Here is a 27,020-nt window from a genome sequence, read left to right as displayed (position 1 = left end):
TTTGCAAAAGTGAATAATACCACAGCTAGATAGGTAAGAAACATCATACAAATCAAATTTATTCTTTTCTTAATTTTAGCTCAAATTTTGGGTCTAAGCCCCAATTTCATTCCACCCTAATGTAGTTTTGTTTCATTTATCTTAAATAATCTCAGGTCTATACAGTATTTTCTTTGGGCTCTAGTCTAGTTCTTTCCTGGTTTTGCAAGAACAGGAATGAATACATTGAACATAAACTGGCTGCCTAGAATTCCATAAGAATTCCTTCAGACAGAAGTGCAAGAGAAAGATTTGAAGAAAAGGAACTCAGCTCAGTTCTTTTTACATTTCTTTACTACCCTCACCAAAACCTCTAGACCTAATAGAAACTATGTTTCTTTAAGCTCACCCTGGAAGTTAAGAGCATTAATGAACATTTATTATCTACCAAAACTAATTCATAATTCTCATTGTATTTAGAATAGACTATGCTCAAGCCAGCATAATTTGTGATTAACAGAAATATCAGCAGAGGGCAAATGAAATTTCAGACTTTATAAATATCTATAAAAAGATTTGATTGTTTTATTCATTTATTGATTCATTCACTCATTCACTCAAAAATATCTTAGGCTGAAACACAAGTTTTACGTTTCAATTTCAGATTTGTCTTTCCAACAGGTACAAATCACAGGGCCTACTAGAAATAAAAGGTACGCTGGATAAGTATCTGGAAAAGAAAAATTTCTTCAGACAGTAAAGAATCAATTTGCCTACTTAATTCACTAATTTATCCATTTATTTAATGTATTTGAGTACTTATTTTTAAGTACATTTTTATTGATTTCAGAGAGGGAGAGAGAGAGATAGAAGCATCAATGATGAGAAAAATCATTAACTACCTCCTGCACACCCCCCATTGGGGACTGAGCTGCAACCCTGGCTTGTGCCCTGACCAGGAATCGAACTGTGACCTCCTGGTTCAGAGGTTTACAGTCAACTACTGAAACACACTGTTCATGTTCAGGCTTGAGTGCTTACTTTTAATGTCATAATGCATTTGGCTTAGGAATTGAATAGTGAAAAAGGTTATCATGAAGATAATAATCCAGTGATAGCTTGTAAACCAGGTAACAAGGAGAAAAGAGAAAAGAGATAAGAAATAAAAAAGCAGGAAATTACAAAAGACACAGATTTCAGAAAGATGTGACATTTGAGTTGAACTTTAAAAGAGGAACAGAGTTGGATTTGTAGCAATTTGGGGGAAAGGGCATTGGGTAATGTCATGCAGATATATTACAGATGTATCATACATCAATGAAGAAACTGGAAATTTACATTTTTACTCCAGTAAGGTTTTCATTACGGAATTTTTATTTATTTACTTTAGAGGAAAGTTAGGAAAGAAAACTCCCTCAAATGTCTGGCCAATGATCCAACAAGATAATGTGAAACACAGTGGAAGCACAGAGGAAGAATCCTGAGGACGGGGATGCACTAAAGATAAAATGTACTATTTAAATTATAATTTGAGACATCTTTGACTATTGCAATGCTATCCTAAGGGCTTAAATGAATCCTAACTAAATTCAATGTATTCAATACACATTCAATAAATAAGTTTCCTTTTGTCAGCACAGCTTTGCAGAAAAGCCAATTCTTTGCATTTGTACAAACTTAAAAAGGCCATAAGAGTCTTATCTGCCCATGAGAAAACAAGGACCCAGGGAAGTTAAGTAAACAAAATTACACAGAACTTGGTGGAAGGGGCAAGTAAGCAAGATAGAACTCAGTGCTGCATCTACTACATGAGACTGAATAAACCAAAATATTGCATGAGGGCAAGTCCATTAAAACCATTTTCTTTCTACAATCACTGTTAAGCTAAGCTTTAAATTTTCCCTCCACTATTTATAATGTAAGAACAGCTAGAGTGTGTCAGTAGCAATAAATCTTTGAATGAGATTAAAAAGACACAATTTTATTAATCAAATAATTTTTTTTAAAACTATCTCCAAAGATTTGGAATTTTCCACTTCCCAAGTTCTCACCATGTTCAAATACGAATGGAAAAACACAAATTATGTTATAAACCTCTTCCAAGTGATAATGTATTCTCCTTCAGAATGTATAAAATTGGACTTCTTTAATTTGAAGTTAATTTTTATTAGTTATAATTCAACAAAGATTTATTAAAGACTCAATATGTATAAAGATAATGATAGGGATAAAACAGTGAAACAAATATAAAACAGACCTATATCTTATTCTTATGAGAAAAAGTCTTATAAATAATGTGTCTCGTTGTCATTTTACGAACAATTTCTTTCAATCCTAAAGCTATGTTGCCTTTCAATGTTTCAGTAGTTTTTATTGAAATTAGAGGGACAGATCCTCTAACCACAAACAGATTTGTTCTATATCCTTGCCCTCAAGATAATGACTTTTTAAGTTTTGGCAATATGATGGATTTCAATGGTAGAACATTGGATTTACAATTTGCATATACCCTATAGTGAAGAAGAGATTCCCATATTTTTAAGGGCTATTTGCATTTCTTCTGTGAAATGCCTGTTTGTCCATGTTGATGAAGTTGTTGATCTTTTTCTTTTTGATGTTTAGGAATTCTTTATCTATTACAGATCTCAGCCCTTTGTGATCAGTTATATTCTTGTGGATGACACAAAAGCCTAGAAGGCTTGGTTGGCTTTGCATGTGTTTCTTAGTGCACCCACTCCCCATATATAGTAGTCTAATTGTTCTTACCATTGCATGCTCAAATCAAGCAGCCCTTGTCCCAATTTCCTGTCCTGAATTTCCCACCTACCATTGAAGGATATTCATCCTGTCCTAGAAGTCCTAATAATCTTTCAAATATTCTATTACATTAATATAACTCCAGCACTTACAGGAGTGGCTGACACAAAGTGGTTGTTTAATAGCTTAGATGAATAAATGAATGAATGACACTGAGTACCCAGAATCTGCATTTCCCAGTAATGGGGCTACTTTATCGTTCTTCCATGCAACACACATATGCTTAGAATTGGCTTGCAATAAGTGATTCAGAGAATATAAAAATAAGTTTTAAAATAGATTTAAGGCCTCGTGGAGGAAACAACATATTAGAAATTACTATCAGAGCGATAAGAATGACAGTATGAGATAATCATTTGTTTTCTTATCTCCTATTTCTTCCTGCTAAGGATCCAAATGGAATTTTTAGGAGGAAAAAAATCTACCTAGAATAAAAGTGTAAAATTTTAAATTGAATTAAAAAAATCAAGTAAATATGAATTAAATTAGTGTGTCAGAATAAAAAATCCAAATATGCAGGTCATATGTTCATGCATAGTTGCTATTTCAGATTTTATCTTAAAGTTCCTGGCAAAAAAAGGAAGAGATAGACTATAAATTTCACCTCTTTTGTTAGCAAAATGGAGAAAATATTACAGTGTTTTAATCTTTTCTTAGAACTTAGCTTTAAATGAATTTCTCAAATGTCACTTTATGTTGAAAGTAAGAAATAATGTCCTAACAATGTCCTCCACAAAGTCCTTCAGAATGCAGCAAAGAGCTGTACAGAGTACTTTCTTGTGTAGACAACAGGCACGTACCAAGGGTTTTGGGAGAATCCCGGAGAAGTTTCCCCACTCTGCTAACTTCTAACCAGGGGATAGGAAGGTAGGAGGGATCCCAAAAAGATAAATGGGTCCAAGTTGAAAAAGAAAAAAGGATAAATCAAGTACCAAAACCAATTCTATGGGTTGAAGGTAGAGAATAGCACTATATCTGATAGTCAGAAAACAAAACATATGTATAATATATGTATAGGTAAGGGGAAGGATCAGGGTTGTGTGAAGCAGCAACTTGTTGCTTCTGGGTTTCTTTCTGTGCCTATATCAGTCCTAAAGTTATAGGCACCAGGAAATTCTCATCTTACCTAATAAAAAAGAAACATGCAAATTAACCATCACTCCACTACACCCACCAGCCAATCAAAAATGACATGAAAAATAACCCCCTACCCCCCATCTCTCAGGGCCTCTGTGCAGCATGGGAAGGCGGGGCCGGAGCAGAAAGAGGCGGCTCTGGGGCTGAGCCAGAGTGGAAAGGTGCTGCCAGCAGTCAGGGAAAGAAAGGCCCATTCTAGCACAAATCTTCATGCATTGGCCTTTTAGTATATTATGATATTAAATACACAAAATATTCTGCAAATTAAGGTATAATCTTTATTTTGCCAAAAAAAAAGGATAAATTAATAGTTACTTATTTAGAATTACTACTGTAAAGCCCTAGCCAGTTTGGCTCAGTCGCTAGAGTGTTGGCCTTCGGACTAAAGGGTCCCAGATTCAATTCCAGTCAAGAGCACATGCTCAGGTTGTGAGCTCGATCCCCAGTAGGGGGAATGTAGGAGGCAGCTGATTAATGGATGTTTCTATCTCTCTCTTCCTCTCCCTTCCTCTCTGAAATCAATAAAAATATATATATTTAAAAAATATTACTGTGAAGAATTCAACTGAATAAAGTAAAAAAAGAATAAGGTACTTGTCCGAAGTGATCACCTTGTTGACCTGATGGAATCAAGGTTCAAAACCAGGGTTTATCACGTTAGGCAAGTTCAGCACACTTATCTAAAGATTCATAACTGAACTACTTTGGACTAGAGTCTGCCTACTAACAGAAGAATTATCCAGAGTCTTGCCTTCATAGGCCTGAAGTTCTAGTGTCTCCTTGCTAACCATGCCTCCTTATCACAGTGTTGTGAACCTGAGAGACTGCCACCGGATGAATTAAAACCTTACTTCTTGCTTTCTGATTTTCCTAGCATATCAAATTGCCAGGCAGCAGGCTTGCTAAACACAGCATCCCTCAGAGTTCCCTCACGTTATTCATCCGCTATTCGTTAGGATCTGGGGTTTAAAACTGAATTGCTGTCTTCCTGAAAAGTCATGTCCTAATATTATTGGACACCTTGCCTAAAAATTAAAATTTTAATTAGTGCCTCCTTTCCCTATAGTTAACATATGCCAAAAAAAAAAAATCTCACTCTAAACTTCATACACAATGAAAACTACTATTTAAAAAATTAGTTCTCTTACTATCATCTAAGACAGTTCAAGGAAGATTATAGTTTCTTAGGCAATGAAAAGTCTAAGAAGTTAAAACCCAAGTTAGTGAGCATTTGATAAATATTATGTAGTGAAGCTAATTGAGAAACTAAATATTCTATAGTTATTCAACATTTTTTTAATGAAAAATTAAGGCACAGTAAGAAAAATATCCTTCTCAGCTTTACTATTCAACATTATGATGTTACATCCTTCAACAATGACATATTAGCATTTCAGTATATGTAATATATTTTATTTTATTCCCCTTTCCAGCCTCTTTCTCTCTGTTTCATCATTTCAAATGAATTGTATTTTTATGTAAAATTTCCTCTTGAGATTATCTTCCCGTGAGATAATCACATTGGAAGATTCCAGGTGGTTTATTGCACTGAATTCCATGAAGAAGACAAATTTGGCGTCACAGAAAATTTGGTGTCTACCAGTTGAGCCAGATAAATCTTAAAGATATTTCTAATATTTCTCTGAATCTGACTTATTCTAATCAGTTCTTTATCTTCAATTTTATTTTAAAGTAGATATGAAACTTACAGGAAGTTTATCAAAAAGTTTCAACTATTCTAAATTTTCATATAAAACTGTAAGATTCTTGGGGATGATAGCAACTGATCTTTCCTGATTGTTGAAATCTTTAATTCTCGGTTGCCCATTACCATCAATTTTTTAAAAGTTACTATATTGACTTAACAGAGATAAGAATATACACTTTAAAATATACTGCTTAAAGTTGTCAGGTGACTTCTCTCAAACCTTCAAGAAGCCTCTGAAAAATCAAAGCCATCTATGATTGCTAGACTCTAGTCTTTTAACCTAGCATGTCCCAAAAAGTGGCAAGTTTAGTCAAGGGTTCCCCTCTCTCCTATTTCTTATAATCTACATACTACGTTCTGTAACTGCCTAATGTCAAAATGTCCAGTACACAACCCCTATCCCCAGCTGACTTTCTTCCTTATACTTTATCTAAAAAGAGGATGTGGCTTCTATTTATCGCAGGAACAGCCAACCTTCATGGAAAACAAGCATTCATATTTTTCATTACTTAGAACCCAAAAGAAACGTTGCTACCATTTCAGGTTAAAGAAAGACTTCCAGACATCCATACCTTTTTTTTAAATTGATTTTTTACAGAGGGGAAGGGAGAAGGATTGAGAGTTAGAAACATCGATGAGAGAGAAATATCGATCAGCTGCCTTCTGCACACTCCCCACTGGGGATGTGCCCGCAACCAAGGTACATGTCCCTGACTGGAATCGAATCTGGGACCCTTCAGTCGGCAGGCCGATGCTCTATCCACTGAGCCAAACCAGTTAGGGCACACATCCATACCTTTGTTTGTACTTTGCTCTCTGAAAATGAATGATATATGAGGATTTGTAAAAATATATATATATATACTTAAATACTTATTTAATCAGCCTATTTCTAAAGTCCTAGTACATCATCTGCACTGGTGAAAATAATAGAATGTAAATTGCCCAATGACTAACTAAAACACACACACACACACTCTCTTATACTTTTATACTAAAATAATACCCAAATAAACAAAAATGTAAATAAGGAGCCATATTTGTTGCATTTATAATTTTTTTTAATGGTGATGCTTTATTCCTTGATCCCAAACTAATAAATGGCTATACACACACACACACACACACACACACACACACACACACATATACAAACATATACAAACATATATATATATATACCTGAGGCCCAGTGCATAAATTCGTGCATGGGTAGGATCTCTAGCAGCTGCCGGCCAAGGCCTCCCTTCCCTTGGCTGCCAGCCACCACTGGTGGCCAGGGCAGGACCGGCCAAGGAGGGGCTGCAGGCAGTTGGCTGGTCAGCTCCACCCCCTGGTCAAACTCCCAGTCAAGAGGACAATTTTCATATTAGGCTTTTATTATATAGGATGGCAAGATTAACAAACTCATATAATAAGACCACCTTATATTCATGTGGCATTTCATATTACGTTCTCTCATTATTATAATAAACCTCATGAAAAAAGTCTTGTAATCTCATGTATTATCTGTGTTTTTATAAATGAGGAAGCTAAAACTCAGACAAATTAATAGATTTGTTTAAAGCCACAAAGCTAGAATGTCAGGAGTGGATACATCCTTGGTCTTCTGCCAAGACTCTGGTACTACTCATTCCATAAGATTGCCTCGTGTTCCCTACATAGGGCAAGTTCTCACCATCTTAGAATCTGCTGATTGTACAGAATTTGAACAAGTTACCAATAATGAATTTTTAAAAGATTGGGAGAGAGAGATGCCATATAGAATAATAAAGAAAATGAGCTTCGGAGTCTATCAGCACTTAATTCATAGCCTAACTTGGACACATTCAATTGTTCTGTACCACATAAATGTTATGGGATTGTTGGGAGTAATGGAAATAAAGCACCAGGCTCATCACAATAAATGGCAGTTATAAAAAGAGCGCAATGCTCTAGCACATGTGGAAACATTTGGCTCATCATCAGAAATACCCGTAGAACTTTGGAAAAACAGGTTTCTGGGCTCTGATCCAAACCTGTAGAGTCTGTACCACCATAAAGTTTGGGGATCCACTTTTTTTATAAAGACTCCTCAGATGATACTGATAATCAGCCAGATTTGGAAATACTCAATTCACTCATAGACTATAAGCATTTCTCTCTCTCTCTCCCGCGCGCTCTCTCTCTCTCTCTCTCTCTCTCTCTCTCTCTCTCTCTCTCTTTTTTACTTTAAAATAATGGTGGAATATAAGGAACATGTATTAAATGGCTTCTGTGAGACAGAAACTAGGCCAAGCCCTTGGAAGAAATTTATCACAGCAACACAATGAGAGAGAAATTACTTTCCCCAAGTTGAAGGAAACTGACACTTAAGAATTTATAAATTATAAAGCCAGAATTGGAACTTAAGCCTGTGTAAATATTTTCACTCCACATATTATTTTTCTACATATTCGTATTTGCTGCAACTATGATATATGTTGTCATTGAAGCTGCTCTCAAAGTTAATGTGATTATGGCAATGACGTACTTGGGAACCATAAAATTGTTGACTCTGATTAATGCCACACGAAGTGAATAGAGTGGAAATATACAGCATTGTGTAAATCATTGGATTTTCACTTTAAGGACTGTAGTTGTTTACTTATTATTCAAAACTGGGCTTCTGAATATAGATCATTTGATTGAAGTGAATCATTTTTTCTAATGATAATGTAAATGTAGTTTTCAAGTAGAAGATTCTACAATGAAACCTTTTTCAATAAAAACAGAGAACGCTCATCCACAGAATTATAAAAATGTACAGTTATAAATTCACATGTGATGCATGTTGCAGAGAACCTACCATTTTTGTAGAAAGTTTATCTGATACAATGATACATTTGTAATGTTAAGTTTCAATGTGATCACTTAATGTCTACATGGATAAAATTCATACTCCTTTATCACCCTTTCAATTATTCACTCAATCACTAAATGGAGCATACATGTAAGAATATAGTGGCGAATAAAGCCACAAGGTCCTCCTTATGAAACTTATAGTCTAGTTAGAGAGATGGTTCTTACTCAAATAACCACACAAATAAGTGCAAAAATGTAACTGCTGTAGCACCATGAAGAAAAGGTATACAGTGCCATTAGGAGTGTAATGATTAATTACTTGGGCCACAGAACACATAAAAGTTAGGGTCACTGAGCCATAAAATGCCCAAATATCTGACTACACATAATTTCTGGGTATGTCTATAAATGTGTTTCTTGAATTGGTGTATTGGCATCATCCAACCCATCAAGAGCCTGAGAAGAATCAAAAGGTGGAGGAAGATTGGACTCCCAGTCCAAGATCGGACATTGATCTTCTCCTGTCCTCAGTGCTACTAGTTCTCAGGCCACTGACAGCTTTCCTGGGTTTCCAGCAAATCAAGAGACTTCTCAGCTTCCATAATAACATGAACTAATACCTTACAATGAATCTCGCTGTATATATTCTATTGGTTCTGTTTCTCTGGAGAACCCTAATACCAAGGATTATAATTAGAAGGCTTTCATGATAAACTGACACCAAATGCAATCTGAAGGATAAACAAAATTAATTAGGTTAAAAGGGGTTCCTAGAAATAATATGCCAGGCAAAGAGAAGAGTCTATATAAATATTCAATCCTAAGAATCAAACAAAGGAGTTGTATGCATGCCTATAAGCCTAACCAACGGACACTGACACCAAAGGGGTGAGGGTATGAGTGGGGGTGGGGGGAACAATGGATGCATAAGAACACATATGTAATAATTCTTAATCAATAAAGAAAAAAAAGAGAAAGTATGAGTAATAGAGAGGAAGCTGATATGGGAAGTAGGTGACACCTTATAGACTATGTGAAGAATTTTACTAGAGGTCAAATAAAAATGAAGATTCATGTTTACCAACTGTGGAAAAGTATCAGAATAATGTATGCTTCTAAGGGTGAGAGGTAAAAACTGACTGGGAAGGGGCATGAAGGAACTTTTCAAGTTGATGGTAACATTCTATATCTTACCATGGTCTGCATTACACCAGTGTATCAATTTGTCAAACTTCAATTAAGGTACACGTAAGATATTTGTACTTCACTATGCACTATAATTTTGCCTCAAAAGGGAAAACAAAATCTCTGAATGAGTGCTGAATTCTAGTTAATATGCATGCTAAAGTTAACATTCTCAAAGTCTGTTCCTGCCAATTGCTGAGGGAAGGGACTGGACAATAGACAGATGCCCAGTAAGGTCTGGATGAGGTGAGAAGGTAACTTACCTGTCTCTCAGTAACACCTGGGAATGGAGACAATGACCAGAATAGAAATTACTACTGCATAGGTGGGAAATTTTAATATTTAAACTCATGAATAAGGGGAGTTTTCTCTCTTGCTGTTTTCCTGTGCTTTTGGCTCTCCTGTTGCAGGGGGCATGCTCCCTGCATTTGCCCACATTTCCTAGGGCCATGTGGGACCCACACAATAGACTGATGGACTGAATCTAGCCTGATGCTCCATCAGACTGCTCCACCATAGAATGGAAACTCTGTACACTGGCTTTGCTTTTAGCTCTACTGAAGGCCCAGCTGCATCTTTTTCAGGACTGAATTAAGGAACATGGGATTTACAACAAGAAGAATGTAACTCCAAGAAAATAAAGCCGTTTCCACATCTATTCCTCCCAAGGGGGCCTCCATAAATGCTCATTCTAGCAGTGGCCAAAGACCCCACTTCCACTAGCAACGGAGAAATCACATCTCTACAAATCCTCTAATAACAGAACCAGATATACAGTTTTACAGAGAAATTACATCAATTACTCAATTAATTTTGATAACATTTTACTTATCCCAGACCCTACAAGAGAGAAAAGAGACCAGGGACTTCCCTTATAGAAACTGGGACTGCCAGCCTTGCTTTCCTAGCCTCCTTTGCAGCTAGAGTCAGACCCAAAAACCTACCACAGAACAGATGGACACAGTGTGACTGGAAGTCAGCCAGCGACTCAAGGGCCAGAAACCTTTCAAAGAAAAGTTTTTGACAACAGGCAGCAAAATTGCAGCCATTTCTCATTTCCAGAGACAATAATGGCATCCAATTCTGTGGTGAGATTGGGTGGTCATGCATTTCTTGTGTTGGGCCATTCAAGATTATGTCTGATGCTGTCTTCTCCATACCATCCTGGAGAGTGTAGCCTCGTAGTCTCGTTCTCAGCATCCTGAGAGATTCCCAGAGACTCCCAAATGCTTTCGTGAATCCATTTTCTACTACTGTGAGAATAAGTTTCCATTTCTTCCACACTACTATGCAATACAAAATAAAGCATTGGTAACAAAAGCTGACAGAGATGTCTTTTAAAAGTATAGGTCCATCTCACATATGTTATCAAATGCTCACGTAAAATTCATTTAATAGCAGCAGCTTATAAAAACAAATGATTCACCTTGACTCAGAGGGGTTTTCCCCAAGAAGGTCTTCACTAGTAGGAAATTTACTCTATAATTAACATAATTAAAAGGTCAAAGGAAATAAGCCATTTAGTCATCATTATAGATGCTGAAAAGGCATGTGATAAAATTAAACATCCATTACTAATCCAAAATAATTTTCGTAAAACTGAAAGGATAGTTTCTTTAATATAATAAAATACACTTCATTAAAACTCAAATTGTATCATAGCTAATAATTATCATATATTTTTTAAGAACTGGAGAAAGTAATTATAGAAAAAAAGAAGAAGAGTCATAGCAACTGAAGACTAAGAGAGAAAATGTCACTTATTTCAGATGGTATGATTTTATATCTATAAATTCAAGATCATCAATTGACATTCCGTTGTAAATAAAAATAAGCGGCCTAGATACAAGTGAAATACACAAATATCAACAGCAGCAGCTTTTCAAAAACGGACTTTCCTTACAACCACTTGGAAAGTGCAGTGAAGAAAAGATTTGATTTAGAATAGCAACAGAAACAAAAATATATAGGAGAAAACTAAAATGTATAAGAATTATGTGATGAAAACTATAGCCAAAGACATTAAATAAAGTTGAATAAACAGCAATGCATGCCGAAACCGGTTTGGCTCAGTGATAGAGCGTCAGTCTGCGGACTGAAAGGTCCCAGGTTCGATTCCGGTCAAGGGCATGTACATTGGTTGCGGGCACATCCCCGGTAGGGAGTGTGCAAGAGGCAGCTGGTCGATGTTTCTCTCTCATCGACGTTTCTAGCTCTCTATCCCTCTCTCCTCCTCTCTGTAAAAAATCAATAAAATATATTTAAAAACAAACAAACAAACAAAAAAAAACCCAGCAATGCATACTTTTTTTGGGAAAAGATGGATCAGTGTTGTTCAGTTGTAAAGTTATTTTATAAATACAATACAATCTCATTAAAAATACAAATAGTTTTTTTGAGAGAACAATAAAACCTATTATAAAATTTATGTAGAAAAATAAAGATAGGGAAAACAGGTAAATAATAAATAATGAAGTACTAGTCCTATCAGATATTTAAATATTATATAATTACAGTTATTAAAGGAGTACAACATTAGCAAATGAAAAGAACAATATAATAGAGTCATTCAAAAAAGACCCAAAGAGACAGAAGAATGTATATAGTATATATGCAACAGTGAAAAATGGCAAGCTAGGCAATATATGGATAGTTTGGTTATCTGTGTTGGCAACTGTTTGACTATTTGATAAAGAAAAAAGGACCATATTCCTACCTAATTCATTACGGGATGCTAAATTCCAAATATATAAAATTTTTAATGCAAATAAAATGAAAAAGTAGCAGTTTCATATGAACCCATGAGAAGATTTTAGTGGGGAGGCCATTCTTTCTATTCAAACCATATAAAAATTTGACAAATATGAATGCATGAAAATGAAACATTTCTAACACCCAGCAAAGGTGTTAGCCACAACCATACCACATGGTTGAATTTCCTGAACCCTTTCCATGGGAGACTAGCTGGAAGTCTTAGAAGCCACCCTTAGAGCAGTTGCATGCATTCATCACATAGTTTCATGAATGCAGGGCGATGTTGAACACTAGGACATTAGAGCATGTGTGAAGAGTGCCTCATCTAGGGCTTGCATAGAGAAAGAGCAAAATAGATTTCATTTTTGATGAATAGTAATAACATATAAATACATATCAATATAAATCACCTAAGAGTGATTCTAGGTGTTTCATGTCCATCATCATATTTTTCTCCCCACTTTCAGGAAAGACAGCTAAAGGACAGAGAAACGAAGTAATTTTTCCAAGGCCAGGGAAGAAATGAGCAGAACCTAAATCCAGAGCCCATATTCTTAACCACATAGAATCCTACTGCTGCTGTGTAGCGTTTTTCATATGGCTAGAAAAACAAACATGAAAATAATTAAATCTCAGGGTTGTAATTCACTAGCTGTGTGGCCTTGGTCCTCTGATCAAATCGGTCCTTCAGTGTTTGATTGATTCAAAACCAAGCTCAGAATTTTGAGTCAGATATAAGCTTTGTATCTCCTGTTCACAGAAAACACCTAGTAAGTATTTTGTGAAAACATATAGAGCAATCAAAAAGGACATATACTGCATAGAATGAAACATATAAAATAGATACGATTTGCCTCAATGTATTAAGATTACTTAAAGTTAAATTTTGGAAACAAACAATAAATGGTCTAGTAAATATTACAAGCATTCATTAAGTCACTTTGCCATTTTTACTTTTTTTTTTCTAAATCAATTTTTACATTTAAAATTTGGAAAGGAAGTTGGGAGCAAGGCTCTCTTAAATAGAATTTTTTTTTCCATTTGCTTCTAACGTAAATTACATGAATTGCTTATAAATAAAAACAGCTGATTTACAGAAAAAGGTTTTGCTTAAATAAATGCCAAATGAAGAATGTAAGACCTAAATGGAATGTAAGACCTAAATGGAATTTGTGGTTTTGAAACCACACAAAGGAGATGGGTTCTATATTGCTGAATGCCATATCAGACATGTGATCATTTCTGCAGGCAATAAAATTTTTTCCAATCACCAGCAGTCCAAGGATTGATCTAAGAATAGGTCAAAGAATAATAATTTAAAAGATAAAAATGGAAGAGTGGAAATGTCTCAATGACATGACACAACTATGAGCAGATTGCATCCCAAGTCATATATTTCAGGAAGCCTACACATACTGGATTTAGATGTCTTCTGATAATTCAAAGGTATCTATTTATTTTATTTATCATCATTGCCAACTGGTGAGTAGATGAAGATACTGAGAAATAAATATAAGACTTGTCCAAGTTGAAAGGTCAATCTCTCATATTAAACGTTTCTTTTATTAAACTATGTTGGAAATAACAATTGGATTTTTTTATATAAGAAGACTGAAATATTTTAGAGCACATAAAGTTAGGTTATGATAAGAAGCATATGATAAGAAGACATAAGGAAGAAATATAAATAGATCAACCAATGAACTTGTATACATATATGCATAATCCGTGGACACATGGACACAGACAAATGGGGTGGTGAGGGGAGGGAAGGGGGGAAAGAAGGGGAGGGAGGAGTAGGCTGGAAGAGGTCAATGGGGGGTGGAAGGGGATCTATGTAATACTTTCAACAATGAAAGATTTTTAAAATAAAAAATATAAATATACTGAAAACAGAGGCTTGTGTCTATGAAGAGAATTAGGCATTCTTTGTATGTAACAGGACACAATGTACTGTCCCAAAGTGGTGATATTTCATTTCTAAATAAAACTTTTAAGATTCTTTTTTATTGATTTCTGAGAGGAAAAGATAGGAGAAATAGAAACATCAATGATGAGAGAGAATCATTGATTGGCTGCCTCTTGCATTTCGACACTTGGGATCGAGCCCACAACCTGGGCACATACCCTGACCAGGAATCGAACCATGACCTCCTGATTCATAGGTCAACACTCAACCACTGAGCCATGCAGCTGGGCAAGAATATATTTTTATTAAAATACTTTTTCCTTATAAAGTAATATGCATTCATTTAGAAAATATAGGCATATAGATGAGCACAAAGCTGAAAAACTCAAGGTTCTTTTTCACAACCTTTCCTCTCTCTCTCTTTTTAAATATGTACTTATTGATTTCAGAAAGGAGAGGAAAGGAGAGAGATAGAAACATCCAAGGAGAGAGAGAGAGAGAATCATTGATCAGATGCCTCCTGCATAGCCCACACTGAGGATTGAGCCCACAACTCGGGCATGTGCCCTGGCCGTGAATTGAATCATGACCTGGTTCATAGGTCAAAGCTCAACCACTGACCCACACTAGCCAGGCCACAGCCTTTTCTTATATCACTGGTATGTTGACTTGTACAATATGACCACAGCAGCGCCAGGCATCACCAATGCAATTGGCAAAAAAAAAAAGAGTTTAAACACATAGATACCTTTTGTTTGAAAATTCTAATTTTAGGAAATGACTACAAAATGAAGTGATGGTCATCTAATTTTCCAAGTTGATTTCACAGAAGATAGGTTTGCCCATTTATTCAATTGATATTGATTGAGCTCTAGTAGAACATATTTAGGCACTTTGACTATAATAGTGAAAAAGACAAAATCCCATATCTTCAAGGAATATTTGGTGGGGGAAGATGGATAGTAAGCAAAATAGCAAGTAAAATATGAAGCACGTGAGACACTCAAAGTGCTAATCTATAACAATAAAAGGATAATATGCTAATTAGACCAGATATCTTCCTGACAGATATCTTCCTTCCCAGAGGAAGCCAGCCCAGGTACTAGGTGCCTGCCAGTGGCCTGGGGAAAGCCAGTCTGGGTTCCTGGTGTCTGCCAGAGGCAGGAGAGATGTCCCAGGTACAGGTGCTGGAGGAAAGCCGGTGCTGGCAGCTGGGGGGCGGGTAGGAAGGCCTATTCTTGCATAAATTTTCGTGAATCAGGCTTCTAGTCCAGTGGTTGGCAAACTGCGGGCCATGAACCTCATGCGGCTTTTTGGCCTCTTGAGTGTTTAGCAAAGGCCAGCTTAGGATAAGGTGACCAGACGTCCCGCTTTTGGTGGGAAAGTCTCTATTTTTAACAATTTGTCCAGCATCCCGCGGTGTTTTAAGATTCTTTCCAAAAAATCAGGACTTTTTTAAAACGCCGCGGGACGCGGAACAAATTGTTAAAAATTGGGATGGTCCCACCAAAAGCGGGATGTCTGGTCACCCTAGCTTAGGAGTACCCTAATTGAGTTAATAACAATGTACCTACCTTATAGTTTAAATTTAAAAATTTTGGCTCTCAAAAAAAATTTCAATCGTTGTACTGTTGATATTTGGCTCTGTTGACTAATGAGTTTGCCAACCACAGCTCTAGTCAATTATATAAACTTGAGTGGATAATGAGCCTGTTAACTCCTATGAAGAATATTAAAGGATAATATAGTTTTGTTGAAACTAAGTTTGGTTTTCAGTCTGATCATTTGAAACGATCTAGGGACAGCTGAAAGAGTGGTTGTGAAATTCAGAGAAGAGTGGGTGAACCAGTAAGATTCAGTCTAGATTACAGGGTAGAGATATAGCTTCAGAGATGAGACCCCCCCCCCCCCCAAACTCTTCTTGAAGTAAATGGAAAATACGCGAACTTCTAAGACAAGGGAGTGGTTTAAAAAAAAAAAAAAGTGAGGAAAAGGCCTTATGTGAGTGCTATTTCTTAACATGAAAGGAATGAGGCAAAGTGCAGATATCTTCAAGGGAATCACTGTCCCTAGGGCAGAGGGAGAACTTGATTAAGAAATGAGTATCTGCCCAAAACCGGTTTGGCTCAGTGGATAGAGCGTCGGCCTGGGGACTGAAGGGTCCCGGGTTTGATTCAGGTCAGGGGCAAGTACCTTGGTTGCGGGCACATCCCCAGTGAGGGGTGTGCGGGAGGCAGCTGATCGATGTTTCTCTCATTGATGTTTCTAACTCTCTGTCCCTCTATCTTCCTCTCTGTAAAAAAAATTAATAAAATATATTTTTTAAAAATAAAAGTGTCTGACTTTAAAAAAAGAAAAAAAGAAATGAATATCTGATATTATTCTGCCTATAGCATTTAACCTTAAAGAATTGTACCAATGATTATGATTATTAGACAAACAAATATGCATTGCCTTCAGCAAAACAGACCTGTGGCACATGGGGGCGAGTTGTTTTCTTACATTACCCAATGCAGGGAGACATCTGTGAGGGGATTGATTAACATGTGAACAAGTAAAAAAGAAAGGAGCTAAACTCAAAAGTCCTTGTTTACAGGCTGAGATTCTTTTTACAGTTAGTAAATGTTCTGTTTTTGTTTTTTGTGGTTTTTGTTGTTGTTATTGTTGTTGTTGTTGTTGTTTTAGCATTTTAAGGTCACAGCAAAACTCAGCAGAAAGTACAGAGCGCCCATGTACCCCTGACCTCCCTCCCCCATGTCCTCCACTCTCATCATTACCCCAATAGTACACTTGTTTTAACTGTTGAACCTACATGAACATATTGTCATCCACAGTCCATAGTTCATTATTAATTTGGAACAAACTGTTAAGTGTTAGATCATTTGAGGAAAAAAAAGAATAGCCTGGCCAGGTGCTCAGTTGGTTGGAGTGTCATTCTATATACCAAAAGGTTGTGGATTTGACTCCTGGACAGGGCATTTGATCCCTGGTTGGGGCACGTGTGGGAGGCAATTGATAATGTTTCCCTCTCACATTGGTGTTTCTCTCTCTCTCCCTCTCTGCCTTCCTTTCTCTCTCTAAGACCAATAAAAACATATATTTTCTTCATGTAGATCGGAGTTTCTGATGTTTTTTCCTTCTCTCAGAATACCTTCTTTTAATATTTCTTGCAAAGGAGATCTAGATGCCACAAATCCCCTTAATTTTTGTTTGTCTGAGATAATTGTTTTCCTTCACTTTTGAAGGATAATTTCCCAGGGACAGAATTCTGGGTTGATGATATTTTCTGTTAGTTTCAACATTTTAAGTTTTTTATTCTTTTCTCTTCTTGCTTGCATGGTTTCTGAGGAAAAGCAAGATATAATTCTTATCTTTGTTCCTCTACAGTAAGATATTTTATCTTTATCTCTTATTTTCTGCAGTCTGAATATGTCTTTGTGTTTTATTGACACTTCTCTATTTTGTGTTCTTGGAACTTTGTAGGTCTGTGGTTTGGTGTCTGAAATTAATTTAGGGAATTCTCAGTCGATATTTCCTCAAATATTGCATCCATTTCTTCCTTCTCATAGTTCCATTACATATATGTTACATTTTTGCAGTTCTGGATATTGTTCTGTTTTTTTTAGCATTTTTTTCCTCTCTTTGCTTTTCAATGTTTGGAGTTTTTATTGACATTCCTAATACTCAGAAATTCTTTACTCAGCCATGTCTACTCCACTAACTTGCCCATGAAAAGAATTCTTAATTTCTGATATAGTGTTTTTGATATCAAGTATCTCTTTGATTCTTGCTTCGAATTTCCATCTCTCTGCTTAAATTATCCACCTGTTCTTGTGTGTTGCCTATTGTTTCCATTAGCACCCTAGCATATTAATCATGGTTGTTTTAAATTTATCATCTGATATTTCCAATATCTTTGCCATATCCTAGTCTGGTTCAGATGTTTGTTCTGTGTCTTTGAATCGTGTTTTCTTAGTATATTTATTGATTTATTTTTATTTTTTGTTTACCAGTTAGCATGCTTTGCAAATTTTTGTTGAAAGCTGGGCGTTGGTTTACTGGGTAAAAGGAACTCTGGCAAATAGGTCCTTGGAAAGGTGAGGGTTGGGGTGATTTCTATCTTCCTATAATTAGGGCTCAGCCTTTTAGTGACTCTATGCTTCTGACTGAATGTCACAAGTGGTTCTCAGTCCCCCACTCCCATGCCTTATGTGGAAGAGATCGCCAGACAGGCATTTGAGTCTTTCCCTTCTCACATGTGGAAGGCTAAAGGGCACTGAAGTTGGGTATTTCCTTCCTCCCAGGTCAATCTCTGATACAAATCCCAATAGTTTAGGCAGGCCTTATTCAATAGAACAAAATATTCTGGCATATTTCAAAATGGTTCCTTTCCCCCTTCCCCTGCCAAGTATCTAAAAGGATTATTTTTCCTCCTTCTATTCACTGTGACAACCTGGAAGAGCTTCAGGAAGTAAAACTCACAAAAGTGGAGTTTTTAACTCTCAGACTTATCCACAATGAGCATCCAACAATTCATCAATTACACTTCCAGGTACTGGTTTCCAAAGAGGTGGCTGCTTGAGGATTTCTGCTCTCCTAAATTGTGCTTCTCTTGTATGGCCTATCTCTCCAATTTTTAAAAAAATTGATTTTAAAGAGAAAGATAGGGAGAGGGAGAGGGAGTGGAAAAGGGAGAGAGGAAGAAGGAGGGGGAGAAGGAGGAAGGGAGAAAGAAGGAGAGGGAGAAGGAGAGAGGGAGGGAGAAAGAAGGAGAGGGAGAAGGAGAGAGGGAGGGAGGGAGGGAGGAAGGGAGAGAGGGAGGAAGAGAGAAAGAGACAGAGAGAGAGAGAGAGAGAGAGAGAGAGAGAGAGAGAGAGAGAGAGAGAGAGAGAGAGAGAGAGATTGATCTGCTATTCCACTTATTCATGAATTCACTGGTTGATTTTTTATATGCCATGACCTAGGATAGAACCACAGAGTATTGGGTTCAACCTGACCAGAGCCATCTCTCCAATCTGGGTAGTGTTTTATTCTGTCACCTCACTTCTATAAAGGACTAAGAAGAGTGTTGAATTTTCAGTTTATTTGGATTTTTGAAAACTAGTCCCTAAATGCAGCGTTGTACTTTGAACCATTGTCACACCTCATCTTGGAAAAAATGGGCAGAGAAGACAAAAAAAAACCCACCTTTTAAACTCTTCCTCTTATTTGTATATCCTGTGAAGGGCTGGTGGCCAAAAAGGTGGAAACTGCACGCAGAGAAATAGATGCGTTAAAGCAGACGTTTTGCACATTTGGCATCCCTGCGGGTTCTGGACCCTTGAAAGGAGAGGAAAGAGCGGGGAATGCATCTCCTGCTCCAATGGACTCTTTCCTGGCTAACTGCTTTAGGAGCCAGATTGTGGAAAGGGGTTTACCTCCTTCCTCTCCAAGAAGCCAGGAGCAGATAGATGGTGGTGCTGAGAACAGTATGTCCAGTGGTAAACACAATTAAGCTATATAAAGAGAAGTTACAGATAGGTACGCTCACTAGAGCTATTATATTTCATTCAGCTACTTAACATTTAAAAAAAAAAAGTTAAAGGCACGTATTGCTGCCCATACAGTAGGTCAAATACACGGCACGTAGAAAGCGTGCCAGCCTTTTCCTGGCTTTGAGTGTCAGGGTCTGTCCAGATTGCAACTTCCCAGGCTTTCCAAAGACCTGGGGACCCAGACAAGGCGGCGGTGACGCCGAGGGGGGAGGGAGGGGATTCCCTATTTGGGCTCCGGAACCCCGGGCGCTCCCGCCAGCAGACGAACCAGCACGGAGTCCCGCCACCTTAGTCTGGGAGTCAGAAAGGCGCAAACCCGAGCCCAGGGGCAGAGGAATTGGAGGGGGCGGAAATGGGGGGAAAGGGAAAAGCTAGGAGTGGGGTGTGGGGGTGTGAATCGGATTTGCACCCACCTTGCGGAAGCCGAGAAAGAGCAGCTTCCCTATTTCCTGACTTTGTCATTTGCTGGTCTAACGCGGGTCTTACGCAATTTTGGAGATGGGAGGGGGGGAGGGAAGGGGGCGAGTAAGAAAGGCGGAAAGAACCAGTCATGGCGTCACGTGGGCTAGTTTTTTACGCATAAAAGGAAGGTTCCTTCCGTTAGCCGCCAGTTGACTAAGGACTCTGGAGAGAGCGCTTACAGAGTACGCCCAGGAATTCGGCCAGCGCTCCTCCAGCTCCCTCCAGCGCTCCTCCAGCTCCATCCAGCGCTCCTCCGGCTGCATCCTGCGCTCCTCCATCCTCATCCACAGCCTGAGCGCACACGCCACAGAGATGCTCGCCCGCGCCCTGCTGCTCTGCGCAGCCCTGGCTCTCTGCGCTGCAGGTGGGTACCCGGCGCCCAGCGCCCCGCCAGTCTCCACTCGGACTTGGCCTGGCCCCTCGCTCTGAGCTCTCTCGGAATAGGGAGTCTGTAGACCAAAGAACCGGGTAGATATATCCCAGCTTTGCCACCAGCTCTGATCATCAAGGACCAGTTGGGTCTGTTTTCTCATCTGCAAAATGGGCACAGGGATACTAATTGGCAGGTTGTCATTTTGATGAGACTGGATGAAGTCAGGACACGGGAAATGCTAGTGTGTGTGGTACCCACTGTTACTGAGTGGGAGTAATTGTTTTCTTTAAATACCCCAGTTAGTGCCTTCCTTCTCAGGAAAGCCCGCGTTTTTGTTTGTTTGCTTTTGCTTTTCAGATAGGCAAAGTGTTTTAAATTACTTTGCTATTTACTTTGCGATTTTCCCTAGATCTACCCTTCCTAATTTTTTAGAGAGCTATTTATTTGAGCTTCTTAATGCTGATTTAAGCATCTAAACGTTACTTCGCAACCTGATTTCCATTATTTATTTTTTAGAATAGGAAGTAGGTCTTACTGCTTTATAACCATTCCGGGAGGCAGATTTTTAAAAAACTTTATTTTCCCATGACTATTTGTATATTTCTAGAATTGATTATTGTGAAGTTGACCCATAGGAAGTAAAACAAGTAAATGTTTAAGTCAAGATTAAGATGCTAAAGAACAATTTATTTACCGTCCTTACTTTTATTATAGCAAACCCCTGCTGTTCCAACCCCTGCCAAAACCAAGGTGTATGTATGAGTGTTGGATTTGACCAGTATACATGTGACTGTACGCGGACAGGATTCTACGGGGAAAACTGTTCAACACGTAAGTTTGCCTTTGGGTGCCCTCATTTGGAAGGGATATATATATATATATATATATATATATATATATATATATATATTTGTCATTTTACAGATTTGCATATTCTAATGTGCCCCATTAATTTCGCCATCCCTTTTTTTTCTCTCATTGCAGCTGAATTTATGACAAGAATAAAATTACTCCTGAAACCCACTCCAAACACAGTGCACTACATACTTACCCACTACAAGGGAGTCTGGGACATTGTCAATAGTATCCCCTTCCTGAGAAATGCAATTATGAAGTATGTGTTGACATGTAAGTACATTCTCTTTCTAAGGTTTTCAGTTTTCTCAAAGGGAAAAAAAAATGTTATAATACCCCTGACTACTAAAGCTAATCCAAAAACATACTTCCAACCTTACCAAAATGATTTTAAATATACTTTTTTAGTGTGCCTTCTAACTTAATGGCAAAAAAATATAGACATTTCAGTCCTATCCAGTTTATGAAGTCTTGTCTCACAGTCAGAATTTTGCTTACAAATCTTTCCCAAGCTTCTTGGATGGTTACTTGAAAAATCAAGATGGTAGACTATTTGGTCTTGTGTAAAGTATATATACTTTCTTAAAGATTCATTTTAAGGAATCATTCTTTTAAGTTCAGTTAGAATCTAAAGTGTACATGTTTTAAAAGAGAACTATTGTTGAAATTAAATTCAATCTCTGGTGCTATTTTGCACATTTTATGATTTAAAAAAATGAATATTGATTTGCCTTGCATATGGGAACAAATTAAACAAATTTTTTTTTCTCTTGAAAATTTCAGCCAGATCAGATTTGATTGACAGCCCACCAACTTATAATGCAGACTATGGCTATAAAAGCTGGGAAGCCTTTTCGAATATCTCCTATTACACCAGAGCTCTTCCTCCTGTGGCTGATGACTGCCCAACGCCCATGGGTGTGAAAGGTCAGTGAGAGGAGACAGTTAGATATGTATCGAAATGGGAGGGTGTGTGGAGGGAGAGGCAGGGTGAATTGCTACTTAGACCCTAGATTTCACTTAGATTATCACTTATTTACTAATAAAAGTATAATTCTTCCTTTCTTATGGATATCTATAGAGATATCCATAAGATATGGATATCTATGGATATCTATGGAGATTTTTCGAAACTGAGTCCATGTAGACTATTTCTTAATGTTTTTTAATTCTTTTATTAAAACCGGGCTCATACTAGTTAAACAGCAGATAAAATTATTAAATAAGAAGCTGTTTCCCAGTGTCTTCGAACTGTCTTTATATTATGATCCTGGACACAATTGTATTTCTCCTGTAAGGAAGGAAGGCTCTGATAAATTGACAGTATATTATCTGCTTTCTTGAATATATGAATGAATTCTTGGTTTTCTCATTTTTCAGGGAAGAAAGAGCTTCCTGATTCAGAAGTGATCCTGGATAAATTTATGATAAGAAGAGAGTTCATTCCTGATCCCCAGGGCACAAATTTGATGTTTGCATTCTTTGCCCAGCACTTCACCCATCAGTTTTTCAAGACAGATCACAAGCGAGGACCAGCTTTCACTAAAGGACTGGGCCATGGGGTAAGATAGAACTACATCAGAAATATAGCTAATCATAGTGAGGTGCCAACATTGAAGACCATGTGTTTACTTGCCACACCAAGAAATTCACCCTCTTTTTGAAAAGTGTCCTATCTATAAAATTTTTAGTGGAGTTTCGTTTTAACTCACTGGTTAAGTAAACACACACACACACACACACACACACACACACAGATATCATTTATAATTTGGCTCATATTTTTAGTTCAAAATATCAGCATGGCCAAAGTTATGTTGTAAAAAACATGTTTGTACCCTGATTATGCTGCTTTAAATAGTATAAGGTGAAAATTTTTGCAGCATTATATTTTGGATTCCAATTCATTTATTTTAAGAATTTTATATCAATAATACATTTGCTGATGCTTTTTAAAACGAAATATCCATATAATTATAGCAAAGCATATGATATATTAATAGGCTGCATAGGAGATACTAATGTCTTTAAACACAAGAGACATATATAAGTTTGTAGCTTCAGTAGATAAACATACTAACTTAGTATTTTGTGGCTATGAAAAAAGTGTTCTATTGAAAATTTTTCACTGAAGCCAGCTAAATCATCAAAATGTTTAGTAATACATTATGTCATAGATGCTTTATATAAGAACAACTTCAGTAGCAGCAAACTAAATTTTTTTCTATAACTTTCCAGGTGGATTTAAATCATGTGTATGGTGAAACTTTGGACAGACAACATAAACTGCGCCTTTTCAAGGATGGAAAACTGAAATATCAGGTTTGTTCCATTTGAATATTAAGAATTAGCTACGACTTGCCCCTCTGCCTATGCTTTTAAAATCCCTGGTTGAAATGCATTCCTTAACTTTTAAGTTAATGTTTCCCTATTTCCACTGTTTTTCAGGTCATTGATGGAGAGGTCTATCCTCCCACAGTCAAAGATACTCAGGCCGAGATGCTCTACCCGCCTCATGTCCCCGAACACCTGCGGTTTGCTGTGGGCCAGGAGGTGTTTGGTCTGGTGCCTGGTCTGATGATGTATGCCACCATTTGGCTGCGCGAACACAACAGGGTGTGTGATGTGCTTAAGCAGGAGCACCCAGAGTGGGATGATGAGCGGCTGTTCCAGACAAGCAGGCTAATACTGATAGGTAAGGAAGATAAGGAAATAATTTCGATAAAACCATCTTCCCCGGAGAAAACTAGTTGGTTGCCTTTTCTACGTTTTAAGTCACTCTGGGGGAATGTAGTGGATATAAAACTACATGCTCCCTATTAACTTAATCCCTGAGCATGACTGTAATCTAGAACTGCCTTTTGCCTTCATGATAAAAAATGAAAAAGTAGAAGGGAAGGAATAGCACGTCCACAAAATGGCATTTTGGTTTGCTTTATGAGCAGAAGGAATTTATCTTCTAAATGTTTTATTTTGTGCAAACAGGAGAAACTATCAAGATTGTGATTGAAGACTATGTACAGCACCTGAGTGGCTATCACTTCAAACTGAAGTTTGACCCAGAGCTGCTTTTCAACCAACAATTCCAGTACCAAAACCGCATCGCTGCTGAGTTCAACACTCTCTACCACTGGCACCCCCTTCTGCCTGACAACTTTCAAATTGATGACCAGGAGTACAGCTATCAACAGTTTATCTACAACAATTCTCTATTAATGGAACATGGGCTTACCCAGTTCGTTGAATCATTCACCAAGCAAAATGCTGGCAGGGTAAGCATTACTCTTGAAAAGCAAAATAAAACAAGAGGACTAGTCCTAACTAGAAATGATTTCTATTCAACTTACTAAAAAGGCAATTCGCTTGCTAATAAAATTCTCTTCTTGAATTAAGAAGCCTCACTTTTTAAAAAAAAAAAAAAAAGTCAAAGCTTTTAGTCTACAGTTATCAAATGGCAGTATGTAATCATACCTTAGCGATAGGCATTTTTTTAAAAAACTTTCTATAACCTCGGAGACGACAGAAATGATTATTTCAAACTTGAACAGTTTAGGTCTCAGATGGAAGCATAGGTCTTATTTACTTGGTAGAGGGCTTTTAAAGTAGAAATTGTAAATATGCCTAAAGACATAGTGTTTTATAATATAATTCCTTTTCCCCAGGTTGCTGGCGGTCGGAATCTTCCCGCTGCAGTACGGAAAGTAGCCAAGGCCTCAATCGAGCACAGCAGACACATGAAATACCAGCCTCTGAACGAGTACCGCAAGCGCTTTCGGATGAAGCCCTACGAATCCTTTGAAGAACTCACAGGTGAGAACGAGTGTCTAAACTTCTTAAACGACTCAGAGGGCCTAATGCGAACAACAGAGAAGTTGGAAGCAGACTGAGGAAAGGGATAAAACTCTTTTGTTGCATTTTGTAAAAAATGTATATCTTTGTCCCCCTCCCAGGAGAGAAGGAAATGGCGGCGGAGCTGGAAGAGCTCTACGGTGACATTGATGCCATGGAGCTGTATCCTGCCCTTCTGGTAGAAGTGCCCCGCCCGGACAGCATCTTTGGTGAGACCATGGTAGAACTTGGAGCCCCCTTCTCCTTGAAAGGACTGATGGGCAATCCTATATGCTCTCCTCACTACTGGAAGCCTAGCACTTTTGGCGGTGAAGTGGGCTTTAAAATCATCAACACTGCCTCCATTCAGTCTCTCATCTGCAATAACGTGAAAGGCTGCCCCTCGACGTCGTTCAGTGTTGGGGACCCACAGCCCACCAAGATGGTCACCGTGAATGTGAACCCCTCGCACTCTGGACTGGAGGATATCAATCCTACTGTGCTACTGAAAGGACGTTCAGCCGAACTGTAGGAGTCTGTTGGTCATATTTATTTATTTATATGAATGATTTCTTTTAATTATTTAATATTTATATTAAGCTCCTTAGGTGACTTAACTTCTGTTAAGGAGGAAAGGGGTGACCCTTGTGAAGATTTTTGTGTCAATGATTTAGAGATGTCTTTTCTCCTAGTTAAAGGGACAAACAGATGTCATGTGACATCCTTTTACTTGAATTTCAGTTTAGACTGTTACAGTAAGAGCCACAGCATGGATGTTTAAATATTCAACTGCTGTTACAAGATGGCAAAATGCTGCACATTTCTGTCTCTACTCTGATTCTTACAGTGTATTTTCCATGATACATTGGAAGCAACTACCTGCACACTGGTCCTTTGATTTTCTTCTAGCCACTTTGCTAAGAGAAGCTCTTCTGATCAGTTTACTTCTATTTTGTTTCTCTGGTTTCAAGACCTCAGTTTGTCTTTCTTTGGACTCAATCTATATTATCTTATTTGAACTTTTGCAAAGTTTCAGGAAAACCTCAGCTCAGGACTACTATAGAGCTCCTCTTAAGAAGAATAAAAGTTCTTGTCAAGAAGAGCTTTATATTCCTACTCTAAGGAATGTCCTTTTCCTTTAAAAACACAAGCACACTATTCCTGAATAGTTCCCAGGAAGATAATGCTTCTTCTTATCCACATCTCATTGTCAGCTGACATTTTCTGGTACTGTACATTACTTAATTTATTGAGGATTATTATTTATGTTTTGTTAGAAAATTATTGTTATAAACTGGGTTGAAGCCTCTCTATATCTTCTTTGGGATTACCTCTTTGAATTTTGAAAACTACAAGAGAAATTATTGGATTAAGATGTGAATTAATTTTCAGGAACCCAAGACTGGTACATTGAGTTATAAGGTTGGAATTTATGTCATTAAGATTCACCTATAGACCAGTACAAGAAACATTGTGTCTCATCAGCCTGGAAGTGCCATAAAACTGACCTTTTATACATTTTTTAAGGACCTGTGGATGATACATTAATTCATTCAATCATAACTTATTGAAGAGACATTAGTCAAAGTACTGTAGATTTTAATATTTTTAATCAAGCACTGATTATGGGTAACATTAGTAATTATGTAAATAAGA

At 37.4% G+C, this 27,020-nt stretch overlaps 1 protein-coding gene and 1 pseudogene across 2 annotated transcripts in view; one reads left to right on the top strand and one right to left on the bottom strand.

Moving 5' to 3' along the window:
- LOC311613054 (ferritin light chain-like) overlaps positions 1–20,586 on the bottom strand; it is a 44,087-nt pseudogene extending 23,501 nt beyond the window's left edge. The window contains exon 1 of the transcript in view: positions 20,488–20,586. The product of the transcript in view is annotated as a ferritin light chain-like (transcript). The remainder of the gene's footprint in view (positions 1–20,487) is intronic.
- On the top strand, positions 20,462–26,451 carry PTGS2 (prostaglandin-endoperoxide synthase 2). The gene is made up of 10 exons (XM_084865487.1): positions 20,462–20,672; positions 21,396–21,512; positions 21,666–21,809; positions 22,320–22,463; positions 22,917–23,098; positions 23,775–23,858; positions 23,985–24,231; positions 24,522–24,808; positions 25,199–25,346; positions 25,487–26,451. Exons 1-10 carry the CDS (start codon positions 20,621–20,623, stop codon positions 25,894–25,896), a joined length of 1,815 nt encoding a protein of 604 aa, XP_084721613.1. The 5' UTR covers positions 20,462–20,620; the 3' UTR covers positions 25,897–26,451.
- Positions 26,452–27,020: the final 569 nt, after the last annotated feature.

This window comes from Pipistrellus hanaki (genome assembly GCF_964339955.1).
Source record: "Pipistrellus hanaki genome assembly, chromosome: 18".
In the NCBI taxonomy this organism is placed as follows: Eukaryota; Metazoa; Chordata; class Mammalia; order Chiroptera; family Vespertilionidae; genus Pipistrellus; species Pipistrellus hanaki.
Note: the sequence above shows the minus strand (reverse complement) of the source record. Positions and strands in the feature narration are given on the sequence as shown.